The 21943-nt window shown below is 38.5% G+C and overlaps 1 protein-coding gene across 1 annotated transcript in view; it reads left to right on the forward strand.

Annotated features, from left to right (window-relative positions):
* Positions 1–21943, forward strand: part of lhpp (phospholysine phosphohistidine inorganic pyrophosphate phosphatase) — an 89131-nt gene that overhangs the window by 36221 nt on the left and 30967 nt on the right. Inside the window, exon 6 of the mRNA XM_052027477.1 lies at positions 15412–15503. Coding sequence (XP_051883437.1) covers positions 15412–15503 — 92 coding nt within the window. The remainder of the gene's footprint in view (positions 1–15411; positions 15504–21943) is intronic.

Genomic DNA, 21943 nt, shown 5'->3' on the forward strand with positions numbered 1-21943 from the left:
CAGTTAACTGACCTAATCAGGTATAAAACAGTAATCTCAAAACCAGGATTAAAGCTGGACTAAATACAATACGTGCTAGAAACACTCAGCAGGCCATGTAGCACCTGTGGAAAGAGTAATGGGGTTAACATCTTCATCAGAGTTCTTAAGTTCTGACAAAAGGTCACAGACTTGAAACATTATCTCTGCCTCTCTTTCAACTGATGCTGCCTAATTTGCAGTTTCCAGCATTTTCTGATTTTATTTCAGATTTCCAGCAACTGCAGGGTTTTTTTTATTTTTGTTAAAAGCAGGACTCCACTTGCCTTCTGAATTCTACAAAGCTCAACTCCAGAGTGTGATAGATTTCTGGTTTAGATGATGCGACCACAATAATCCTAAACAAGCTCAACTCTGTTTAGGATTGAGCAGTTTGCTTGGTCAACACCCTTGCATTGGTGTCCATTTCCACCAACAATATCAGTGGTGCACAGCGCTTTCAATTTTTCAAAGTGTACAAAGATGATTGGTGGGTGGGTGAGGGCAAGCATTTGTTACAAAAGTCTTAAATAATAAGAGTGTGGTTCTTTTCAATGTGTGTGAGGATACAAGCCAATTTTATCCTGGGGGTAGGGGTGTTCATTACCGGTGCCTAACAGAGTAATAGGCGACCCTCCACTGGGTCTCCATCCATTTAGAGTATTTGCAATGTTGGTTGTGAGCAATAATTCTTAGTTTAAGACAGTCTGCCCTTTAAGTATTGTGTAATGTGACCACGTGCTCTCTGGGTTGCAACGTTTTGTAGAAGGTTCCAGAGGCAGGTGGTGAAGATATTTTGAACAAAAAACACATCCTGACCTTGTTTTTCAGTCTGTGTATTCTGTGATGGACCACTGGAGTTTAAGAATCCACTTAATGCACTTAGTTTAAATATACTACAACCTGAATGCAACTGATATTTCACTTCTTGTGATTAAAAATGCCTCTCCACATCCTAGAGAAAACACCATGCAATTTATGTATGGTTGTGGGGAGATGAGATATTTAATGAGTGCAGGATCATTTTTATGTCTGTCTTGATGTAGCATCAATTGATATGCCATTATTACTGTGCTGAGCAAGTTAAAATGTCCTCTTTCAACTTTAGGTTTCTGCCCACATATAGATGTCAGGAGTGGAGAGCAGAACTTGAACTTTTGCATTTGAGACTGTGTTTGAAGTTAAAAACCTAAAACAGATCACAATTTCTTCTGCTGACTGTTCCAAATGAAATTAATTGAATAATTGTTCCCTGCTCATTGCCATCAAGTAGGACATTTTTTTTTCCTTCTCGTTCTTTTCCTTGTCCTCTTCAGCGAAACAATTTTGCTTCAACTTATGCAATTTTGTTAAACTGCTTAGAGAAGCTACAAGTAATTTGTTTAGTAGATGGGGTGTGAGAAGGAAATGAAAAATCATGATAACTTTGTGTAGTATGTGCTTCAAGCACACAAATATTTTGAAGGTGTGTTTAAAAATCATTTTCAAATCTTACTTCATCAGAAGCACTGCCACCATTCTTGTATTATTAGCAGGGAGTTCATCCTTGGTTGAAGCACTGCTAATTTGTGTGTAACACATTTTGGAAGGGAATTGCACATTGATGTTGAACAAAAGGACAAGTGGAGATCTCCCATTATTCAGATGAAGCCCTAAGCCTCGTGCAGCACACAGCCTCAGCACTGACTCAATTGTCAGCAGTCTCAGCTATAAAGGAAGGTTAGAGAAATGCTGACCTGACTGCCTTGAAAAGAGACAAATAAGTACCGAACTTATTATAGGAATATTTGAAAATAATTGGATGAAACAATTAACCCTGAGCACTATTTAAAGATAAAAGATGATTACAGGGTGAGTCATATGAGTATGAACTGATTTTAAAAAATCATGTTGAGGCCTAATGTGAGGAAGTCATTCTTGATACAAAAACTGATTTATCTGGAAAACAATTCCAGCTATTAGAGGCAGGATCTCGCAAGTAATTAACAGGAAGTTAAACACCATGGGGAAAAGGATGAGATAGATGGGTTGAAGGGGGCCCACTCATCCTTTACTTCAGTGATGCGTTTAAAGAGTGAAATAGAAATGGTAAAGTTTATGAAAAGCTAGATTTACTATTGTTTTAAACTGAAATAGTACCAAATTGGTTTCCTTTACCCATCGTCTTTACTAATTGTTGAAGCTATATTTCTAGTTGATGAAATAGTGGATATTTTTTGTTTTAGTCAGAATGATCACTTGAGAGTTCAGAACCACAAAGTTTCCAGCAACAGCAGAGTTTTTGCACATGGGACAATGAAAGCAGAGTTTTTGCTGAATGTTGATTAGTAATTTTCTGGTTTGACAAATGTTATGAATCCCCTGACCTAGATGGTGATTGTGGGGTATGTGTTTAATTTTGGTGAATAGTCACTGGTGGAATGAAAATGCAATGATAACAATTGACCCTGTTGTTTTCCACACAATGTAGTTTAATTTGGCAACACTATAAATAAAGTTAAGTAAAACATGTGCATGTTTTGTGGTGCATTTGTTTATTTCTTCAGTGTGAACAGCACTACCTTTGAACAATTGTGCTGTAATAAATTGCTATTTTAATTTAAGATACTTTCTTAAATTGTCTAGGATGTTCTTGATGGAGCACACATACTATGCTAAAGTGCTCCTAAATAATATGCTAAAGATGAAGCTCTGGATATTTTAAAGGCAACATTAAAGATGGAGTTCTGATACTAATTTATTCTGATATTAAATATGCTGTGATGTAGTTCATTACAAACAGCACTTGGATATACTAATATACTCACTAAATATGTAACACAGATACCATGCTAAAGATGGCACACTGAAATACTATGCTAAAAATGACACAATATACTACATTAAATATAGTGCAATTATATGCTACACTAGAGCTAGCCCAGCAATACAACAGTAAATATGGTGCAATTATATACTACATCAAATATGGCCCACTGTCATCCTATGCTAAAGATGGCCCACTGATATACTACACTAAAGAATGCCTCCTTATATTCTACACTAAAAATGTCCCAGTGATATTTATTGGTAGGGAAGTTATTGGAGAGGATTCTTAGGGATAGGATTTATGAGGATTTGGAAAAGCATAGCCTAATTAGGGACAGTCAGCATGGCTTTGTGTGGGGCAGGTCATGTCATATCGTGTCGTACTAAGTTGATTTGAGTTTTTCGAGGAGGTGACGAAGGTTATCAATGAAGGTAGAGCAGTGGATGTTGTCTACAGGGATCTTAGTAAGGTATTTGACAAGGTCCCTCATGGTAGGCTCATCCAGAAGATTAAGATGCATGGGATCCACGGCGACCTGGCCGTTTGGATTCAGAATTAGCTTGCTCATAGAGGACAGAGGGTAGTGGTGGATGGGTCATATTCTGGCTGGAGGTCCGTGACTAGTGGTTTTCCACAGGGATCCGCACTGGGACCACTGCTGTTTGATATATGTAAATTACTTGGATGAAAACATGGATGGGTGGGTTAGTAAGTTTGCAGGTGACACAAAGATTGGTGGTGTTGTGGATAGTGCAGAAGGTTGCCAAAGGACACAGTGGAATATAGATCAGTTGCAGTTGTGGGTGGAGAAATGGAAGATGGAGTTTAACCCGGGCAAGTGTGGTGTGTTGCACTTTGGGAGATCAAATATAAAGGGAAAGTACACAGTTAGTGGGAAGACCCTCAACAGTGTCAACATACAGAAGGACCTTGGGGTCCAATTCCATAGCTCCCTGAATGTGGCCGCACATCGATAAGGTAGTAAAGAAGGTGTATGGCATGCTTGCCTTTATAAGCCAAGGCATTGAGTTTTAAGAGTCAGGAAGTTATGTTGCAGCTTTATAAAATTCTGGTTAGGCCACATCTGGAGTATTGCATTCATTTCTGGACACCCCAATATAGGAAGGATGTGGAGGCTATGGAGAGGGTGCAGAAGAGGGTTACCAGGATGCTGCCTGGATTAGAGGATACGTGCTGAAAGGAGAGGTTAGACAAACTGGGGTTTTTTTCTCTGGAGTGGTGGAGGTTGAGTGGAGACCTGATAGAAGTTTAAAAAATTATGAAAGGCGTAGATAGAGTAGACAGCCGGTATCGTTTTCCCAGGGTTGAGATGTCTAATACTAGAGGGCATGCATTTAAGGTGAGAGGGAGAATGATCAAAGGAGATGTGCGGTTTTTTTTACACAGTGTGGAATACGTGCCGGAGTGGTGGTGGAGGCAAATATGATAGAGATGTTTTAGAGGCTCTTGGGTAGGCACATGAATATGCAGGGAATGGATGGATGTGGATCATGTGCAGGCAGAAGGGATTAGGTGTCGTTAGCTGAATTAGTTGGGCACAACATCGTGGACCGAAGCTATACTGTTCTATGTTCTAATATGGCCCATTACACTAAATAGGGTGCACCGATAACCACCAACATTTTAAATATATAGGAAGAAAAAGGAAATAGAAGAATATGTTGATGGATTTAGAAGAAATGTGGAGCAGAAAACCACCTTGGACCTATTGCAGTGAATAGCATGTTTCTGAGCTGTAAATACAAGGTGATACTTTGTTATTAAACATGATTGAATAAATTAAGTTCTGATGGTAAATGAAATTCTGCAATTTTTTTCATATAATTTGGGACTCTCATTTAACAATTCAAACTAGTTTTTAAGTGCAATGTTTAGCTGATTGGTAACATTAGTTACATGCGGTTCCAGATTATTGAGGTATATTTGTCAGTGTTTTGAGGATCATATGTGACTCTGTAACTCTTCCCATGTAAGCAGAAGCAATGGCTGAGGCTAAGTAGCAGGTCACCTGCCTGCACACCCTTGAATGACAAGGCACAAGAGAAGTGTTTTTTTGTTGAAAAGCTTAAGAGAAAGAATTTGCTTGATTTTAATTCATTTATGTGTCTACATTTTTGATTGTTGGCTTATTTATCAACCGTGTACTTTTTACTGGTGAAGTGAATGAACATCTTTTTGGTAGAAAGTGATAACAGAAAGTTGTATGAAGGCTTGAAAAATATCAACCATTGTTTCTATGATTTGTGAATTACCTTACAGAAAATACTGCAATGTTAGAAATCATGTTTGTCGTTCAATATAGTTTATTTAGGCACCAGTCATCACTTTACTGGGAGATAACTCACACTTATCTGTACAGCACAATAACAATCACACATAGGAATTATCATTTAATAGGCAACGGCATTTGTGTTAGAACCTGAAATGGTTGAAAGTCTCTCAGGAGACATGCACATAGAATAAGCCAAATATTTAATCAGTGACCAGGGATTCGAGGTGCTCCTTCCCAAGTGTATGAGATTGCTGCAATTTAGACATGGCTGCATCAAGCTTGAGCATGGATTTTTCAGACTTTTTAACAGCTGCTGTAGCTCTTTGTCACTGGTAATATATAAAATTTAAATTTATTTTGGAATATTGGTTCTCTTGGAGAATACTATATTTGTGACAAAGTCCTATGTAGCTCTCAGCTGTTATTATATTCAGAAACTTGAGTGTTTTTTGTTTATACACTTTGTTAGCTGTGTCTTTCTAGGTGACTAAATTTACCAAGAATGGCTATCGTATTTCTGACATGAATTACTTGCCACTAATTCTTAACTCCTGCAGAGGCTATTTCTGCTTCCCTATTAATCAAAAAACTGCTGTTTACTTTTCTCATTTACTGCTTTTATTATAGGCTGGTCACACTGCCTGTCAGAGATGCTCATCCCCTTAGATATTCCCACCTACCCTGTCAGCCTGAAAAAAAGTATTTTATACCTTGGGTTTGATGACCAGAGCTTTTTATTTCCCCTGACATGAGACCTTTTGACCTCTATCTTCTCACCAATGATTTTTTAAATCCTAAATGATTTGGGGATAATTGCAGTGCCTTTAGTGATTATTACCCTTCACTGATAGTAAATCACTAAACTCCCCTGAGGCCAGAGTCCATTTTTGCACGCGTCTGCCACTGTCTGCTTCTGCAAGCACCACTGCTCACATGCAGTTGTATTTTAAGCAGCATCTGCATGTGTTTGTCCTTCCTTTCTGAGGCTGGTGCAGGAAAATAATTTCTGATTTTCTCAATTAAAATGCTACTGCTCCTGTTGATAAATTTTCAGTGGTACTGGTAAAATGAGTCTGAAAATGTACTTAAGTGACTATCGGATTTATACTTAAGTCTGTTCATTGAAAACTATTTCAAGTCGGAAGTGTAGAATTTCTGAGAAGTTTCTTGTGATTTGTCAACAAATGACAAAGCCCAAGATTGAAGCATTAGTGACCCTTTCTGCAATTTCTCTGGAGTTTCATCTCAGGTCGCTGCAGGGAATTGGGTAGCTCCGCTGAAAATTTTCCCCATTACCTTCACTGGATAATAATTAACTTCTGTTTTTGCTTTGTTTGTTCTAGACTGCTTATTATGGTAGTTTTCTAGTGAGATTTGTCTTCCACCATAACTAACTGAACTTTATTGATTTATGTGAGAAGAGTTTTGATATTTATTTGACTGCAGAAGGCATTGTGGCTGCATCAGGTAGATGATTTGCATAGCTGACAATCAAACGCAGAGATTTCCAGTAAGGACTGCTGAACAGTGGTTGGAAAGAGAAAGCTCAGTTCAAACTTTACTTGCTTGATCCAGAATGACTAATAATATTTTACATCCCAACACAGCCTCCTCCCCAACCCCCAATCTGCAAATAGCTGACTCTGTACACACCAAAGACTGTGCCTTGGATGCTGCTTTAAAAGAATTTTATTTAGTGACTATCTGTAGTGGCATATTTTTGGTTTTCCTTTTTTTCTTTTGAATGGAATTTAGAGTAAATATGCTTCCATAAATAATTGTACGTTCATTTGGTGCTGATTTTCTAGTAACTCATCCAAGTGGTCACTCTGTATCTCGGTGTTAACTTGCCTTTAATTGTCACATGATCTCCGACCTTCCCTGGGAGTATGTGATCAATAGAAGCCCTAGTTCCACGTTAGTTTTGCCTGTTTTACCCACTTTCTCCGTCATTGCTCTGACTCAGTGGGATCATCAGCCAACAAAATCGTCCCCACCCCATCTCCAGCCCCCTATTTTAGTCAGTAACCTGAGGAAAAATCACACATCCCAGTCTAACTGAAAAGTAGTCACAAAGGAAATTAAAACCATTCTCAACCAACCAGCCATCCAACCCTACCTCTCTTCCTTTAGGCAGTCCCTCAGAGTTGAGGGTGACTTGCATCCATACCAGTTCTGTTGGTTCTAAAGTGCCTGAAGATTCTTATGTGGGATTCACTGACTGTCCCACCAGCGGAATAGGTGCTGCTTGATGTATGTATTTTAGGATGTTGTACTTCCATCTAACAACATTGCATTTTACTTTCCATAATATCAATTTAAAGACACTGAATATCACAGCTAAACATATTTCTGTACAAGTCAAACAGAGGAACTGGCACATTTAGCAAATCAAGATATAAAGCCACGTTATTTTTTTTGAGAAGTTATTTGCTGCTTTTCACATTTATTTTCAACTTATGTATTCCTCAAATGTGGCATCCTTGACTTGTTGCAGTAAACAAATTGGCCGCAATTTTGCACGATTCTGTGCTGGCATAGAGTAGGGAATAGCACAGCTGAACAAGGGTATACAGAGGTTAATCTTATTTTACCTAGGTTTTAGGTTTGGGTCAATCTCTTTTCAATTAAATATTAAAGATCCAGCTCTGTCATTGGCATCATCTTGTCCTCACTCTAAGGCATGTACAATATCTAGTTTATTGCACCCAGTTTTAAGCACTGTACATGAATGTAGTCTTACAAAAAATTGTTGCATTTGCATTGAGCTTGCAAAACTGATGGAGACTTCAAAAAATATTGCCCCTCTTCCCCATCTCTCTCCATAATGACTGAGTTGGATATGAGTAGATCAGTAAAATGTATGACTTTTAGTTTGCCACTAGACCCAGCCTGAGTGAGTCTACTTCCGAGTTAAAAGAAGGTGCTTGAAGGTGTGTGAGTCACCTCAGCCAGAACTTTGATAATGCAGCAGGCAGATAGTTATTGCAGCAAAAGATGTTGTTTTGAGATGGTAATTCACTATTATATAGTTGAATCACACCAATCTTTAAATTCTTTACCATGTTTTATCTGGAGCTCATGAATGTCTCCAGAGAAACAGTGGTGTGATTGAACCAGAGGCTCGTGTGATTATTTAAAGTTCCAATTGCCCATCCAATACAATCGGTTCTGTTACAGCTGATATTTCTCTTCCATCCGACAAGCATTTGACAGACAGTTCTTGTATAGATGGAACTTTCTCAGTACTTTGGATCCTTTCAAACTGACAGTCCCAGGATGGGAGAATATTGAATGCTTGAGTACATTGGTAGAGGCAGACCATCAGTGTTCACAGCAGCAAGCGGTAGGATCAATGAGTTATGGAGAGAGATGCACAAATAAGCATTACCAGCAAGGTTGCAAGAAGGGCTACCATTGTAACTGGGTGTGCAAGTGAGTGGGTTCAGCGTCCTTGTCTCTTGGAAGAACAGTTTCATGTCAGATGATCATCTGGAACCTATTATAAAATGATCTGGTGGTCACATAGTGCTAAGATTCAACGAGATTGAAAGAAATTCTTCAGTGCCCAATTTGTACTTGATTTTTCACCGGAATTTTCCGGATTCCTGCTTGGAATGCTTTAAATCTAATCTTATTCTTCTGTTTCCATTTGCTTTTTTTTTGTAATGTTGATGTTTGATAGATACACAAGATTTGTTTTTGGACTGAAAGCCTAAGTATTTTGAATCCATGCCATTTTAGATTAGGCCCACCTCTCTGTTAGTACTTGTGCCAATTCATGCAAAGAAAAGTAGAGTAGATTTTTTACAGATGCCTCTTCTTAAAAAGAATCAAGTTTTCCATAAAACATGTACACATAGAAAGTAATTACAGCTCCTTGGAGAATCAACATTGTAAACTAGGCAGATCCAATTTGTCTGCATAAAGTCTGTGCACCAAGTCCCAATATAAACATGACTATAGTATGATCCCAACCCAAGGATAATCTAGAGAAGAAATTTTTAAACCGAGTTACTGGTATATTCACTAATTTTTTTAAAAATGCCACCCTATGCAGGTAATGTTATTTGAAATGCATTGAAAATGGAACTACTTCCTCTAAATTCAGTTGAGACCTTTGAAAGAAGAGGATTTTTTTGTAGGTTTAGAATAACTTGTTTTGTGGAGCTGCCTTAGTTTAGCATGTAGTTTATACGTAGGGGTCGGAACAGCCTGTTGAAGCGCTTGAGCCTGTTCTGCAATTCCGTGAGATCATGAATCATCTTGTGACCTAACTCAATATATTCAGCTTTGTTCCATATTTCTCAGTACCTGTGGTTAATACTGTTCCAATCTCAAATTTAAAATTAACATTTGATCAGGTATTAATAGCCACTTGCAGAAGATAATGGGCCAAATGGTCTCCTTCTGTACTGAGCAATTCCACGTTTCTATGGTTCTTCCCAAAGTGCTTTAGAGCAGTGATGCTCAACTTTTTTGCAGGGTGGTTCGTGGAAGGCGGTCAGATTGACAATCCGCTTCTGAGGCCCACTCTTGCAAAACATGTTTTATTTTAACCACACTTCAACAGATCCTGACATTTTTAGACATTATACATGAAGAAACAAATTCCAAAGTTTATTAGCAGCCTAGTTTATGTTCAGATTCCTACCAAACAACAACAAACCAATAATGGTTTCCTTATTTAAAAAGCAGCGAACTATGACTGGTGTTTTTGTGTTTGACAGAATAATTTGCTGGAAATCCTGGAAAATTCAATAACAGTCTTTGTTTTTGATCCTGCCATCACTTCATGATGGATTTTTAAATTAACCACTGTTCTCCAAATTAAACACTCCTTTGCTAACACTCTAACCTATTAGGTTGGCATTGTTTACTTTCATTTATTTTAAAAGATACTCCCATTTTCTTACAATGTTTAGAATTGAACTTAAACTCTTGTATCTGTATTTACTTTTCACTGGTAATTATCCAGCTGTTCATTTGAGAAACGAGTAACTTCCTTTCATGAAAGTCTTTTCCCTATATTTACAGTTATATAAGAATTTTCTGGTTCTTTCAAAACTGTAAAACTTGTATTGAAAAATGAACTTCTATTTCTTGCTGCTTAGTAGGATGTGCTTTCAAGAAGAGTCTTTATGTTTGTTTATTAAACAGAAAAAGGTTTCTGAGTTGATGTGAATTGTTTTTGTGATATCAGGCTAGTATTAATGAATGTGCATTAAGGTTCTGAAAAAGAGCATTTAAATTTGCAACGTACCCATGGTCCTCAACATTAATATGTGTTGGATTTTACTCTTTCTGGCCAATCAACTGTTTGACCACAGAGGAACTACTGCCACTTTAAGGGTTTTCAAATTAAGCTATTGAGAAAATCTGTTTATCAGATTTGTTTTACACATAATGTTGCCACAAGTCTTGGTCCTATCAATCTGTAGGTAATTTTAGAAAAGCAAAATACAACGGAGATGCAAGAAATCTGTAATGAAAACTGAAAATGCTGGAAACGCTCTTCAAATTAGCCAGGACTTGTGGAGAAAATAAAAGCAACGTTAACATTTCAGGTCAATTACCTTCCAATTAAAGGTTATCATCTTTCCACAGATGCAGCCCAACCTGCTGAGTATTTTTAGGACATCCCATTTTAATTATAGATAAGTTTTATTAGTGTAGTCCAGCAAGTTTATGTATAGGTTGATAGAGGAGTTGAAGATTTCCAACCATGGACAAGGCTCCATCTGGAGTTCTCCAACTGGTCTGCAACTGAATAGAAAACCACAGCAGAACTTCCTACCTACCCAACCTTGCCCCCATGTTAGTGGCTGTGTGGAGAGCCGGAAAGAATTAACAAGCAGGCAAGATGTAGCTTGGGGATGTGCAACATAAGGCCCTTAGAGAGTCAGTGGGATATCAGCTGCACTTTTAGGGATTTTTTTTTGTGGATTCTCAAAACAGCTTGACAGCAGACTTATTTGCCACCCATTCACTCTCACCAAGTAAAAAAACATCCATCAAACTAATGCTGGAGTAGAATTGAGAGAAGTCAACAATTCTAAATGTTTTCAGACCCCAGCCTGGGCAAGAATATATGTTTCCAAGTACCTACCAGTCATACCTCTCAGTTCTGGTTATTGTGGTACTGTTGCTGACATCTACTACTTAAATAAAACTTTTAGCATTGAAATCAAATCTCACTGACCCAGAACTGATGCAGTTGAAATTGTTCAGTCTTTGCCTGTTTCCTTCTTCAAAATGCCACCATGATAAATCTTAACATTTTTCATAATTAACATTTTTCATAATTTGTTCGAGAAGAGGCAGTTTCCAGAACCATTCTGGAGGTAATTCTATATTTTAAAAAACATGTTTTTAGTTCCTGCAGCCAGAAAGACTGCTTTCTTTTATCCTTTGCAAATAAATACTCAAACCTAAGGATCTTGTTGCCTCATAGGCTAAGCTGTTCAAAATTCTAAAAGTCTGATGTTGATAACTTGGATTGCACATTTTTTTGGTGTGCTAAAATGTTGTTGCACTTACCTCTGATGCCAAATCAAGTACCCCTCAAAAAATCCCTGGATTTAGCAGCAATCTTGCCTGTCACGGAAGCAGGAGAAGTTGCTGAGGAGAGGGAGGGAGCTCCACAATGTCTCAGAAGTGAGATATGTGCCAGGAGGGAGTCTCGTACCACAAGGACGGCCTGAAGACCCACCAGGGCTGGCGTAAGAAGAGCCTGGCTGGAGGTGGCTCAAGTTTTCCTCCAGGCGTGAGAATCCTAGTTCAACAGTAATGCAAAAAATTTCACAACCTCCCAAGATGTCAAAATGAGCTGCAGACCACTAAAGATGCAGATGTCTCATACAGACACACTTACGTAAAGAGGGAGAGAAATGCGCATGCACACAGGCACATATGCACACACGTACTTAACCCACAACCTTCCAGTACGTCACCTGCTCCTATACTACCCCTCACCACTCTGTTGCTATACTGCTCCGTCCCTCCAGTTGCCCAGCACCCCACATTCTAGAATGATTAAATCTGCTCCCTGTCCTTTATCTCCTACATTTGGGTTAAAAAAGTAAGGAATAGGAAGAAGCCCTCTCAAGTGCAGTGGCTCACCAGACTCAAAGTGTTTATCCTCCTCTTCATGGGCAGAGAGGTTACCAAGGTGCAAACCACTCCTTGATCAAGTACTGCTGGAGGTTGGCCATCTGTGTTCCTCAACAATGTTTCAGTGTAATTACTTCATCTCCTTTGATCAGCGCTGTTCTTCATCACCATGTGTAGTGTTTTGGTGCAGCTTAGAAGTGCAATTCACTTCTTCTTTGTCTTTGCAGGGTTGGAGGAGAGGTCCCCTGTTTCCCCCTCCCTAGAATTGCAGGAGGTGTATAAGGAAATACAGCAGATTGAAGAGCGGGAGGGAAAAGCAGAGTGAGAGGAGGAGGACACCTGACACCAGCTCAGGAAATGGTATCGCAAGTGAAATGCAAAATAGTTTAGAGCATTGGTTCCCAATCTTTACAAGAATGTACACCTCACACAGATGCCTAATGAAGCTCTGGTTAGTCCTGGGGATTCCCATGGACCACAAGGTGTGCTGTGGCAAGGCCAAGTTGGCATGATGAGTGAATTTTTTTACTTTCTGTGAACTTTATAACTACATTACCTTACTGGAACTTCACAGACCAATTATAATCATTGGCAGCTCACCCTCTCCCAAATGGGATCGTGTACCCCAGGTTTGGAGTTAGAGAGATGCATCATGGGGGGGAGATGCACCAGGCACTAGGACACTGTTGTCAGATGCAAGGTGCAGGGAATCTGGTGCAGGAAGTCGCCAGAGGGTGGGTCCACACATCCACACTGCCTCGGAGGACTCTGATGAGGAAAACAATTGGAATGCCATCTTCACAGTCTGATGCACAGTGAGATGGTAGCACATTGCCGGGCCTGCCTGATGAAATGCTGGAGCATGGGGGAATCCATCCCCATGCCCTTGCAGCACGTTACATGCAGCCGAGGAACCATGACCTCCAGAGTGGAGGTCCTTGCAGTTCTTGGGGAGGGCTTGGCAGCAGTCATGTCACACAGCACTTACTGGTTCAGGTGGCTGCTGCTTTAGAGGCACTTACTGAGGCCACATCTCTTTCCGTCTGCATGAGGTCCCACTGATCGAACTGATGTCTGGTGTCTGCCACACGGGAGCAGCTTAGAACTCCTTGGGAGCAGCACCATGCGATCGGAGAGCAACCTAATGTCCTCATAGAGCAAAACAGTGCCACTTGTGTGCTGCTGTCTGTTCTCTGTGAACAGAGAGATACCGCACATGAGCAGATTTGTGTCCTGCATGAGCAGAGAGATGCCCTATTTGAGCATTCTCCTTAGTTGCAGAGACATGGAACGTATAAACTGATCTCTTCTGCAGAAGCAGTGACATACCCTCTCCCTGTGACCGTCACACCTCTTTATTGTGAGCAGAGTCCCATTCACACTGTGCTGAGAGGTGACGCACAGGTGCCTGTGATCCAGCTGAGCCAGGTTGAAACAGTGGTATTAATATCTGAGTGCCAATAGATCATTGCACCATCTATCTAATGCCTCACATTTTGTCAATGTCTGGAACTTGATGTGCCCCTTCATAAGGTCATCAGTTCACCTTTCACCACAGCCTCTCGGGCAACACCCAGACCCACTGCCAGCCACTCCAGAATGTTCTGTCAATTGGCTGGGGTGGATCTGAAGCTAGTCCATCAAAAGTAAGAGCTTTTCATGGATCATCAAGTACGTCTGCACAGATTCAAATGGAAGGAGGGTATCTTTCCAGCACGGGGGAATCATGATGTTGTACTTAGCCATAGCAATCCACCTGAAAGGTACTCAAAAGGGAAGGAATGCAAAGTGTTTAATATGATAGACAAATATCATGCTTTTCCATTAATGTGTTACTTAATTTCATTTTGTTATAAATGAAATACAGTCAATCTAGTTTATACTACATAACATCATTCACCATGCAAAGATAAGCCGCACTGGTGTGGCAGCTGCTTGCAAACCTTGTAATGTGTCACCTAGTAAGTTTGCATTTCAGGTCAGTGTGCTTGAGGAAAACCTAAATTGCTGTTAAGTAATGAGGGAAGCTTCTCTAATAAAGATAATTGCCTCACTTCTCTTTAACAAGTCATTGTAAAATAATTTGACTGATGCTACAGCTGTTACATTATTCTATCAATGAATAATTATGATCATCAATGTGAAGTTTATTCCTATATTGGGATTCTCCGCCGCCCCCCTCCCGCATGATGCCTTTAATACCTATAATGGTAACCTCTGAGAGAGGGATATCTACAAGAGCCTGAGGAATTTGAGCAAGGTTGCATGATGAGATGAAACATTTGCTTGATGCTGCTGTTCCCCGCGGAGCCTTCCACTGTGAAGGGATTAAAACTGTCATGAATAGATGAGAAATCTTTAGTTAGAAGTGATTGACTCAAGTGATCATCCTGCAAACATATTGTTCACAAAGAGCTCCAGGTACAGTGTGGTGTTGCTGAAGATCCTTTGTACATCTGGGCATTTCTGTGCCTCCTCCCCAAGGTTTCTGAGCCTCCTTGAATCAAATGCAGTGCCTATTTTGAATCCTTATGAAGCAAACTGGAGTTAAGCAGTGCAGACTTGTAATTATGATTTGAAATGCCAAAGACTTGTCTGTATAGAGCACATACTCAAAAATTACATTCATGGTTTTAGTTTTTATCAACATAGAAGGTGGAGGTCTTGTCATCTTACAACCTGGTATCTAAGCACACTGGAGCCAAGAGTTTTCTGATCTTTCCAGGAAGTCATATCACATCTTGTGACATGTAACTCCAGTCTAGCAAAGATCTACAAAAAATTTAAACTTTCTCAAACTGTTATATTCCCTGGTGCCAGAATTTTTTATTTTGAATTTATATGTTTCTTTTAAACATTGGATTAATTTACTGTTAAATAATATTTTTATTCTGTACTTTTTGACTTCATTGCTTTACATGATTTCAAAACAAAGTTGTGATTTAGCTTTTGAAGGGAGAACAACACTTGGCTGATTTGATTTTTGCACATTGCAGCCCACCTTTTGCAACCTGCCATTTTCTGTGTCTTGTAAATTCCAGTGTGCTCTTGTTCAATGACAGTGTTCAATGTCAGCCAATTCATCTTGGTGACAGTTCACATTTAATATTTTGAGAAATGCAAACGCATCAAAATAATCTTATCTGATATCAATTACTTCATTTCTTTTCTCTGACAGGTCATCATGATAGGGGATGATATTGTGTATGATGTAGGTGGAGCCCAGCAGTGTGGTATGAAGGCTGTCCAAGTAAGGACAGGCAAGTACAGGTTAGTAAATTTACAGATCTATCCTTCACTACGTCTTAATGAGAGCGGCTTTGTCTCAGGCTAAGTCTCATACCAGCAGAGAATCACTACAGTGCACCCCACTTAAGCCACACCAATAGTTGGAATCTGTTAAAAGCAGGAAAGAACAATGGTATATTCCATAAAAGCCAGATTACAGCTCATCATTAAAGTGAATTTGTGACAGAATCATAGATGTGGGCCAGAAAACCAAATGAAATAACATTTTATTAATACTTATTCCCATATAATCATCTGTCAACTTATTATAAGGTTGGCAGTTATTCTTGCAGTGAAGTCTCATTATGTGGAATAGAAGAATGATAACATTGTTTTGCACTTGTCAGTTATTCTAGTGATTGTTATTGTCCATTGTAAACTCCATGCAGACAATAGATGGTTTATGCATTCCAAAGGTCATGAAGATAAGGGAGACTGTTCACCCAGCGAGCTCATTCTCCAATAAAACCTATAATTTATGTCCCCGCTATCATCACTACATTTAACTGCTTCTTGAACAACTGCAGAATATTTTTCCAACTCACAATGCAGGGGGCTGTCGTGACCATTATTTATTCATTGTGGAGGAACTTTCTAATATTCAATTTGTCTTTTGCCAGTTTATGTTTTATCCCTTTGTCTTTCAGTTATGGCTTGGATTGAAATAGCACTCAATATTGACTCTTTCTATTCCACTTTTTATCTTTACTCATCCCTCCTAAATATCACTTTTCATTTTCCATTTCTTGAGGCTAAAGTGCCTTGGCTTGTCGATCCTTTTCTTGAAACCCCATCTGCTGAGAAAAGGAGCCAGACTTTTAACCTTCTTCTGTTCTAACCTGGGGGTGTTTGTTGATATCTTGTGCAAAAATACTATAGTATCAGTACACATTGATAACTGGATGTATAGTGTTTTTATGCATGTGGCCTTTTTATAAACCAGTAGGTTAATCATATTAAAGTGAGTTGTTTTTGCAGCTGACAAGCTGTTTGATGTATCTTGCATTATCTGCAGCATGAGATTCTGGTTCCCCAATGGCTACATTCGTAAGTTCTTTTTAATTTGCATTTAAAAATACTGGCAGTTTAAATGAAGAGTTAGTTCAAAGAAAGTATAGAGCATGTTTTATGAGACATTAATCCTCTTCTGAAGAATGATTCTGCTGAACATCTAGACCTGGACTTCAGTGCTACAAGAAAAAGTGAGGAGATTGAACAGTATCATTATGACCCATTAAAATCAAATAATGATTGCTTGGGTGTACCTTCAATTCATATTAATTGAATCATTTTAAATTGAATAAAACCCAATTATATAATACTTTGAATGAAGCAAATTAAATAAAGAAAACATGAGAATAGATTTTACTGAATCTCAATTTAATTATGTGATCATTCAAACAGAGCTACTAGAATTAAGTCTGCAGAATTTCCAGTTCCTCAGTTTATCACATTTGCAGCAGTTGATATAATGGTAAAGTATTGAACATTAATCTGAATGGTTACTGGGGAAATTTTGTGGCTCAAAGGTGAGCAGTTTTATATAATGGTGTTGCTTCATAAAAGCCATGCAATGTAAACCTAGCTTTTCCTGACTTCCTGACGCCAGGCTGTAATCCAGCAGCAGTTTAATTCTTTGGCTTTATTGAATTGGAATTTCTACAATGGAACTGGGAAGTCACAGCAAAGTTTGTTCTGTTCTGCTGTTCTCAGCAAATACTAAAGTATTTGGAGAATCATGTTAGAGAACAGAAGAAGTTAAAACAAACAGGATCCAATGCAATCAGTCAGCGTCCATGGAAAGCAGAGAAATGCTATATTACACGTTTTAAAGTGTGAGAAATGAAGCCATCAAATCATTAGTTAGGCTTAATAAGTGTTTGGCTTAATCAGATGTTTAAGAAAATGAAACTATGGATGATTTTGATACTTTAGTTCTTTATCCTGATGCATGCTGAACATTTTCATTGGAGGTTTCACTGATGGAGAAAATGCAGACATAACATTGTAAAATTGCCCCAATATTTCTCAGCCTTTTGTGCTGTAAATCAGCATCATGCCAAACTTGGACCATTGCTTTTGCAAGTTTTGACGAAGTTTAGGTCCATTAGACACATATTTCAAAACCATATGACATAACTTCTGTGTTTCAGGTACTGCTGTTTGCTACATCATTTTTGCTGTGTTTTAACCTGAAGCATTACCTTTGTTTTATCATGTTCTTGTGTTATTTTTCAGCTAGCCAAAGACATTAGAATACCTCTAGGTGGTGCTATGAACTAGTTATACTCTTGTGAAACTTTCCTAAATAATTATAAAAGGATAAAGCCATGACATTTTACATAATTAAACTGTCACCCTTAATTTATGTCCTAACCTGTTAGTGCTGTATTAACTTTTACATTTTAACCATATCTGTAATTGGAATAATTTGAAAGATGATCCATGTGAGGTACTCAAGAGTAATCCTTCAAACTTGTATCTTGACAGCAAAGATTTATAGAATTCAATGAAGTAATGCCATTAACACAGCATTTAATATTTAAAGAGAAAAATCCACTCTCTGTAGATGCTAGACTGAATTCATAGCAAGCTAAAACAAAATCAGGATTCTTGCTTACCGTTTCAATCCAACAAAGTTGTGATCCTGATTTGTTTTAACTGTAAGCTCTGTTTTTTGAAGTGGCTGTGTGACTGAACCACGCTCCTCCAAGCTATGCAAAGAATCTGTAGGAATATGGTCCATTTTCTTAGGTTAAGCAAGCCCATACTGTGGGTCCCAATGCTCATGTGTACCTTTGGAGTATAACTTGGTTTTAAAACAGCAACCTATCAGTACAAAATACTGATAAGCTACCTACTGCTTTTTCAGCTAGCATAATCCGATTCATCCATTCTTACCCATTAAGACATGGGATTGCAGGGCTTTTGAGAAAAATCCCTGCCCGAGGGGCAGCTTCTGTTAGTGATTCAGTCAGGATGGTGAATGGGAAATGCTGTCCCGGAGTACTGTAAACAGGCTGAGCTGAGTTAGTTATAAATATTTTAAAAGACCACTTTGAAAAATGTGCTGCTGGATTGTTTAGAACACACTGAAGGGAAAAGAATCCATTGGTCCTATTTTCTTTCAAAGGTACAGATAACTGTTGTTGAAATAAGCTTCATGCCCAGAAAGCTGAGTACATTAGGAAGTGTCAGGAAAGCAGTTTACGTGAGTGGTATTTTTTAAAAAATTGATTTGTCACTGTTCCAAATGTAATGGTGGCTTTCTCATTGCCACAAAGGTACTGAGCTGACACTACACTAGATGGCTCTCTTGGCTTGTTTAACATTAATTAATTACTCAGTAACTGTGGAGACTTCACGAGAAAGTAAATATTTTAAAAATTGGTTATTTATCCTCTTATCTAATAGCCTTGTCTAATCTGATAAATCCTTCCATTTCCTCAGTCTATGCTACCTTGTGATCTCTTCCATCTTTATGGTCCTGACCTTCTGTGTCCTTAATCAGTGCCCTCTGGATTGAGAGAGAATTTGCTTCTACTCCAGTCCAGTGGATTCTAAGGTGACGGAAGAGTTCAATGCAGGTTCAATGTGTCTTTGCCACAGGTTGGGCAGGTGGTGCTTGACTGGCTGGTTGGGTGGGTTGTTTGAGATATTATATGCTTCCTCTGCTGTGGGCATGTGATCTCCATGTGCTCCATTGCTGAAACTCAAGATGTTCAGCACTTTCCCACATGCTACTTCTCTATTTTGAGTTGTCACAGGCAAGGGATTCCCATTAATCAGCGAAGATTTTTAAAGAAACTTTGAGAGCATCTGAAGCGTTTTCTCTGTTGGTCCTGGAAGTCTCTTTCTGTGATGGAGTAGAGTGCTTGTTTTAGGTGTCTGGTGTCACGCCACACATTCATGTAACCCACACATTGGAGCTGGTTGAACATGCTTGGAGCTTCTGCCAAGTTCCTGGCCTTTGGTTCACCTATTCTACTAATGGATTTGGGGGATTTTGCAGAGGCAATGTTGAAGGTACTTCTCCAAGGCTTTGAATTATCTGTTGTAGCTGTCTTGGTGCTCCATCTGTTTCTGAGAGCATCACTATTATTTAGTGCCTATTTTAGCTTCAGGAATTGCCTGTGCTCTTTACAGTGAAAGAGGTACTTTTAAAGTATTAAAAATTTGCACTGTAGGACTACCCTAAACCAGCTGTAATTCTGTCATGGTAAAGCTTGAGTGATACAGTCAGATACTTTATTCTCCAGCACTGTACCTGACTCTTTTCCTTAACACAGGCATCTGCTCCAGGTTTGTGTGTGGGCCAGTTCCCTACAAGTGATATGAATCATATGTTTTCTTGTTATGTACAGTTTTTATGTTCTACAGTAATGGAAATCTCTGAGCACAATGGAATAATTAAGGTATGTCAAAATTTTAATGACCCCAACAGAAAAATACAAGAAATAAGTGGTTCTATGCTGAAAAGCTTTTACCTCCTTTTATTTGTTAAAGGAGCATTCCTGAATGTTTCAGGGCTCTCACTTAATTAGTACAGTTTAAACTTTGTGTGCATGTCTGCCCCAATTTTCTTTTGGCCTTTGCTTAATCCAGTTTTCAGGTTGATTAGTTCTGTGGGCAGGCCTTTCTGATGACTTTAACAATGAGTCCATTAGCTGTCATTCAGTTAGTTTGTCTATAATAACTCCATGACATTAACCACGAGGTTAATATCCACACAGAGGAACTAAACTGAGCATCATGTGTATTTTTTTGTAAGAATTATACATCAGACCTGCCAGGATTTTGATGATGTTTGCATCATCTGTGGAGAACAAGGTGGGAAGACATGCATAAATAGTCCCAAAATGTAATGGTAGTCTTTGCATTCCACCTACCCAGAATATTAAAATCAATTCATGTGCTTTGTGATACTTTGTTGAATTTTAGTCAATTATGCACACTAGGCATAAAAGGTTATTCTTCAAGGAGGTGTGAATCTGGATTTGATCAAAATGCAACATTAAGTACAAACATTAAAACATTTTAGTTCATGGTGTAGCCATTTCGTGAAAGAAAATGAGTCAAATATAAAAGCACAGTTTAACACAAAATCCTTAAAATATTTCAAATTTGTAGCTATTTATGTAAGTAATTTCCTTAGATTTTTTTGGCCCCCCAAAAAGGGCAAAGATGGAATAACAGTTTACACAGAGATAGAGCAAAGGGTTTGATCTTATTTTGGTTGATTTATTTTTATTTAATGCTGGTTTGCCTTCTGTTCAGATGTTTGAGAATTGATGGAAATGAGATTTTATAATTCTTGTAATGAGAGATCTAATGTTCTACAATCTTTTGATAAGAAAAACGGTACTTATACGTAACTTTAACTTCAATTTTAAACACTGCACAGACTATATTATTGTATGATCACATTGTAGTTCATTTCCCTTCCCTCCACCATTGCCTCCCCTCCCCCATTCCACCTCCCAGTTCAGGAAAATGAAGGCTAATTTTGTAGCTCAAAAGTTGCCCTGAATGAGATTGCCTAATTCGACAAAAGAGTGGAGATCAAACCCTAAAATCTGTTGGTCTTTGTAGTTCAGTAGCATGGTATATGTTCTATCAGTGGGTGGGGGGGGGGGGGGGGGGAGGGGAGGTGGTGGCGGGCACCATTCATTTAAAGTATTTTTATATTGCACTTATGCTTATGAAGCTGAATGATGCTGATGATGAATTTTCTGTTGATACTTGCCATCAGTATATGCATCTAAGTCACATTTGCTGGACTTCATGTAGCATGCTTTATGAAGTTTACTTTATAAAGTTGTAAGATTTCTAAAATATTGTATTCACTTCAAAACAGCACTTCTTGGTTGAAGTAACAAAAATAGTGTTGCAGTGTGATTTCAGCTGTTTGTGAACTGTTGTAGAAACCAGTTCATAATCTTTCCTCAGTGCTGTGTATCCCCAGTGTCAAATTAGAAAATGATCATCTAATTCTGAAATAGTTCAGTGTTGCAGTGAAAAATCAGACAAAGAAATAATTACTTTGTGTCACCTTCATGTAACTTAAGATAAATGTCTAATGTTTTTCAGGTGAAATCTGTTCCTTAATTGTTATTGCTCAAGTCAACATATATCACATGCAGTCTTTAATTCTTTAGCAGACTAGTTTAGTTTTATAGAATTAATTCATATGTAAAAATTAGCCAAATGTATATGGTAAAAGGAGCTAGGTTAAAATGCGCTAGTCAAAGGTATCAGCCCAGAAAAAGTTCTAATTAAATAACTTGCAATTCAATAAACCTTTTTCTTAATCGTCCTTTTCTTGTGTATTTGCTATTGCAATTGTGTTCAAGATCACTCTGCCATTACTAAGCAAGGAAAACCAGCCAGTGAACTAGGAAAAATGGTTTGAAGCTTGCATT

This window comes from Pristis pectinata, chromosome 12 (genome assembly GCF_009764475.1).
Source record: "Pristis pectinata isolate sPriPec2 chromosome 12, sPriPec2.1.pri, whole genome shotgun sequence".
Taxonomy (NCBI): Eukaryota; Metazoa; Chordata; class Chondrichthyes; order Rhinopristiformes; family Pristidae; genus Pristis; species Pristis pectinata.